Consider the following 5,678-nt stretch of genomic DNA (forward strand, 5'->3'; position numbering starts at 1 on the left):
CCTTTTCTATTGTTCCCAAATTGCAGGCATCACACAGAATTTCTGAGGCATGCACCTCTCTACTCTCAGTGTGGTGATCTCTGACAAGCCTGCAACCTCCAATCTTACTAACACTCTGTAGTCAAATATAGAGGTGGCCTTGAGGCCTGGACCTCAAGGGGTGAGCCCTTATCCCCTCCACATGTCTATACTGTCACCCTCATCTCTCCCCAGTGCTCTCCCCCAGGGTTTGCAAACCTTTACTCTAAAAAGTCAGGTTGTAAATATTGTAGGCTATGCAGATTATATGGTGACTATTATTACTACTCAACTCTGTCACTGTAGCTCCAAAGCAGCCATAGACAATACTCAATTGAATGAGCATGACTATGTCCCAATAAAACTTTATTCATGGACACTGAAATTTGAATTTCATATGTCATGAAATAGTACTTCCTTCTAACTGTTTCGACCATTTCAAATGTAAAAACCATTCTTATCTTATAGTTATATAAAAACAGGTGGTGACAGATTTTTCCTACTGTCAGTGTTTGCCAACTTGTTCTGCTCTAACCCACTAGTTCTATCTATTGTCAAGAAACCAAACCCATGTCTAAATCAACATCCAACCTTGCAATGAAATACCTATCTCCCCTTTTTGGTGTTATCGCCAAACCTCGTGAGCAATTCTCTTATAGAAACTCTCCCCTACCAATGTCAGTAAAGGGAATTGGTTCAGTGCCTCCTCCCATCTCTTACGGGAGGATGGAGCAGATAGTTTCCCTCTAAGAACAGTACACTCTTCCATTCTACCACAAAAATGTGGCAGGACCTTTCTTCCATATCACGATAGTAAAGGCCACCAAAACAGTTCAGTACTTCTCAACTTCTCAAATCAACTCCTTTCTGATTGGACTCTGGAGAATTTGGTGATTCCTGTAAAGTTCAGCAAACTGAGATAACTAAAACTCACTGAGTATTTCACATTACTCTTACATAATTTTAAAATCAGAAATATTGAGTCTTACTTTTAAAAAAATTATATTTTTTCCCAAATAGGGCTCTCCTTTGAATTTCCATGTAGCTTAAGAGCCTTTGATATATTTAAATAAGGTAACATAAAATGAAATTTCAGTGTACTGATTCCTTCTTTTGCTATCTCTGAGGGTCATAGAAATCAGGAAATGACCAGGGAGCCATTCACCATGTAAATGATCAGTGTCACTCTCAGATGATTGTAGCCTTTAGAACTGTAAACATAAGCAAGGCAGCTGCTGGTGTCAACAGCTCTCCCTGGAATATCACCAGGTTATTGATAATCTAATAGACCTTCACAGCAAAAACAATGAATAGAGGGCCAGAGTTAAACCAGTGATCATGTTGTTCATCAAAACTACATCTTCATAAACTTTAGCAGTCAAGGGTTAGCATCTGTCGGGATGATTCTCTCCTAAGATTCCCATGGACACTTAAAAGATCTCAGGACAGATTCAAAGCTAGAGAACATTCAATATAACAAAGCCGGATATGATTCTTACTTGAAGAATTGTGGACATAAGACTTACCTGCTATTTCTTCTCTCTGGAGCTCATAGCCTATGGTTGATAACCTGTGAAACAGAGTCTTTACAGGAGAGATTCCTAAGGGCTTCCCCACCCTGCTACAAAAAATATATATAATTTCTGGTGGTGTCTGAGATTCCATTAGACGTAAAGAACTTGATACACTGTCATTATTAAAGGTGTGCTTATACATGTTTGGTTGGAAACAGATCATTTTACATGCCCACTTTCATAGCATGTACAGAACACATGCCAGTAAATACAATTAAATGGATTTTTTTGTGTGTGAAATGTGGGGTAAACATATTTTACTTATTTGCATTTTCTAAATTTCTGCAATGATTTTATATCAACTTTTTATTTCTACAAAGTAATTTTTAAATCTTATGAAAAACAGAGCAATTTTCACAATCATTTTACAAAAGAGGAAATCAGCTTAGAGAAAACGGGTAGTAGTAGATGAGAAGAGCCTGGTTTCTCTAATTCCCAGGTTAGTATTAATATTTTTTGACTCTATTATTCCTCCTAAGACAATGACTGCTGAGACAAATTTGTTATGCCCCCGAAGAACTTAATGAGGGTAATAAAAATAAGGAAATAATTACTTAACATAGACACAGAGTAATTTTAATTTAGTGTGGAACTTTGGGTCCATCTGTGATTTGCCTGACTGGTACTTTCTTGTACTCCAAGCATATATTTACACACTCACAGCCAACAGTCGGGAGTCTGCTTAAGGGATGGCTTTTTAGTCCATACAATCTTCTCTAGTAACTTATCTCCAGCTTCAACTTTTTTCCAGGTTTGCTTCTGGGGGACACGACTCTCTCTGCTTCTCATTTAGACACAAGTTCTCCCTTATTTAGGATTTCATCAGGAAGAAATCAAATCTCATATACACAGCACAGACTAAAGTATCTGATTTTTAAATGCTTTATTACATTGACTTTAGTATCATTAGTACATGAATATAATCAGATTAACAATCTGGTTTGGCCACAAGGAAAAAACAAAACATTTCTGAAGCTTCACAAAACTATGTGTGTAGTGTGCAAAGTAGAACCAGTAATACTTTCATCTCTTCACAGAACGCCACAAGCAGTGTGGTGCATCATAAGAGCTTTCACTGCTGCACCATCACCTCCAAACTGCAGAGGGGAGATGAAGGCAAACTTTGGAGGAATTTCCAAGGCAACTGTAGTCAAATATTATTTGTAAAATTGCAGGTATAGGATGGCATTATACAAAAGCTCAAACAGCCTTCAAAACTTTGACTACTGAAGTCTACAATTAAATTTCAATTTTTTTAACTTACAAGGAAATCATACTCGTTTAAGATATAGTTACCTCTACCTTAATCCTCAACTCAGTCAGATATTTGTAGTCTTATCAGAAATATTTGTATTAGATAGTTGTTTTATTTCCTATTCTATTGCTTACAATTTTAAAATCCACATTAATAACTCAGAGTAACATTTATACATAGATTAACAGAAAGGTAAACTTTAATTTCCAAATTAGGAATGAAGAAAGATATTAAATGGCTTTGCTTTAAAAGAAACAGTACAACTGAATAGGCATAAATAATGGTTTGGTAACAATAAGCATGAATTTAATACAAAGATACCAGTGCTTTTGGACCAAAGCCAATAGACTTGACTTTTCAGAAATAAGCTTAGTTTACTTCATTAAAGTAAGTGTTACGGCTGCTATAATGTGTCTGGTACTGATTCCAAACATATCCAGCAATTCACTAGTTTTCCCATGTTGAGGCACTCCTGACACTGCCAGCTGATGAACAAGGATATCAGGCTCCCTGGAGACAGCTGCACAAACAGCTTCTCCAATGCCACCTTCCCTGTAGTGATCCTCCACTGTGATAACTCGGCCGCCTGTGGCTTTTGCACTGGAGATGATGGTGGCGGCATCCAGGGGTTTAATGGTAAATGGGTCAATGACACGGACAGAAATACCTTGTTGAGAAAGATGGTCAGCAGCTGCTAAGGCTTCATGGAGAGTAACTCCAGCTCCAATTACTGTGACTTTATCATTGACACTGTGGCGGACCACCTTAGCCTGGCCAATCTCAAAATTTTCTTGTGGGGTATAAATAACTGCAGTTTCTGATTGGCTGGTTCGAATGAAGCACATTCCTTTGGTATTGGCGGCTAGATAAACAGCATGCTCTGTTGAGATGGCATCACTTGGATAGAAAACAGTGCAATTAGGAATACTTCGGAACATGGCTAGATCCTCCAGGGCCATTTGGGAGGGTCCATCTTCTCCAGAGGATACCCCACAGTGGGAACCAATAAGGTTGATATTGGCTTGAGAAATGGCTCCCATTCGGAGCTGATCAAATGCTCTAGTAAAAAAGGCAGCAAAAGCACTAGCAAAAGCAATGGTTCGACCACGTATGGCACAGCCTAGTGCCACACTTACCATGTTTTGCTCAGCAATAACACACTCTATGAAACGCTCAGGGTGTTCTTTCCTGAATATCTCAGAAAAGGTGGAGTTCATTGTGTCACTACTCAGAACAATAACTCTTTCATTTGCACGGCCTAGTTTAGCCAGAGCCAAACCATACGTTTTCTGAGTAGCTATCTTGTCACTAACTTTGTAAGCAGGTGGGGAGGTCATTTTTATATCTGTGATGATGATTTGAGGTGAGTCTTCCACAGGTGGTTTTGGTCTGGGATTCTCATTGGTTTGTATCTGACTCTCAATTAATTTGACAATTGCATCTGCTCTTTCTTTTGGCACTGGCTTTCCATGCCAATTTTCTGCATCCTCAATATTTGGAATACCCCGACCTTTGAAGGTCTTGGCAACTATAGCAGTAGGCTTGTTCTTCACTTGACTTGCTTGCCAAAATACTTGGCACAAGGCCTCCACATCATGGCCATCCACTAAGTAAGTATTCCATCCAAAGGCCTCACAGCAATTCTGGTAGACGTCTGCGCCATGTTCAAGGGGTGCAGGGCCACTTTGTCCCAAGCGGTTCACGTCGAAGACCGCCACGAGATTGTCCAAGTTGTAGTGGGAGGCAAAAGCGAAAGCCTCCCACACAGAGCCTTCTAAGGATTCGCCATCTCCCATTAGACAGAACACCCGGTAGCTGGCCTTGTCAAGGTACTTGCCAGTATAAGCCATACCACATGCAGCACCTAATCCCTGCCCTAGGGACCCTGTTGCCATGTCAACAAACGGCAGTCGGGGGGTAGGGTGTCCCTCCAAGTCACTGTGAAGTTTCCTCAGGTTCAGCAAGTCAGATTCACTGATGTCACCCACCTCCACCCAAGCAGCATAGAGGATGGGAGCAGCATGTCCCTTGGAGAGGATGAACTGGTCATTGTCCGGGTGTTCTGGGTCTGTCTGTTTATACTTCATTGTGTGGAAGAGGAGGACAGACACGACCTCTGCTGCACTGCAGCACGACGTGAGGTGGCCAGAACCAGAGGCATACATGGCCCTGATGGAATGGATCCGCAGGCGGTTGGCAGTGTCCCGCAGCACCTGCACAGTCTTCACATCAGGCTTGGCGTCGTTGGCCATGATCTCTCTTTTGTCGGTTTGGCAAAGCAAATGGCGCCGCAACACCCCCACAACCCACCGGAGCAGTGCTGTCACGTGACCGCCCCGCCCTCGCCTCGCCTCGCCTCTGCCTGGAGGCCTGAGCTCAGCCACCAGCGGGGGCGCACACAACGCAGCTTCCCGTGAGACCCAGGAAACTGAAACGTCGCGATCCTCTGCCCCCTCTGATGTGCACCGTTCTCCCTCTCTGTCCAAGCCCAGCTGAGTGGATTTTTAGTATTTACTTTGTCACTTACATGTTCAACATTAGTAAGCATAATTAAATTTCTTTTTACCTTTCCCTGTGTTATAAAATTCCCTGTGTTATAATGTATTTTTCTGTGTATTATAGGAAGCTATTTGTGAGGCTGTGCGTTTTTAATGCATTAACACTATATCCGAGACATCACTCTTTTACATCAGAACATTAACAGAAAGGATCCAAAGTCACTTTCAATCTGACCAGCATGGCAATGCTGTCTCAACAGAGACTTCTCAGAGAAACTAAATATCTGAATCTCAGACTTATAGAAAGAAATATAATGACTAATTTGACCAAAA

The 5,678-nt window shown here is 41.2% G+C and overlaps 1 protein-coding gene across 1 annotated transcript; it reads right to left on the minus strand.

Moving 5' to 3' along the window:
• Positions 1–2,458: 2,458 nt before the first annotated feature.
• TKTL2 (transketolase like 2) lies at positions 2,459–5,364 on the minus strand. Its single transcript, XM_033215590.1, has one exon. It carries the CDS (start codon positions 5,097–5,099, stop codon positions 3,222–3,224), a length of 1,878 nt encoding a protein of 625 aa, XP_033071481.1. The 5' UTR covers positions 5,100–5,364; the 3' UTR covers positions 2,459–3,221.
• Positions 5,365–5,678: the final 314 nt, after the last annotated feature.

Source organism: Trachypithecus francoisi, unplaced genomic scaffold, assembly GCF_009764315.1.
Source record: "Trachypithecus francoisi isolate TF-2019V2 unplaced genomic scaffold, Tfra_2.0 Lachesis_group1, whole genome shotgun sequence".
NCBI lineage: Eukaryota > Metazoa > Chordata > Mammalia > Primates > Cercopithecidae > Trachypithecus > Trachypithecus francoisi.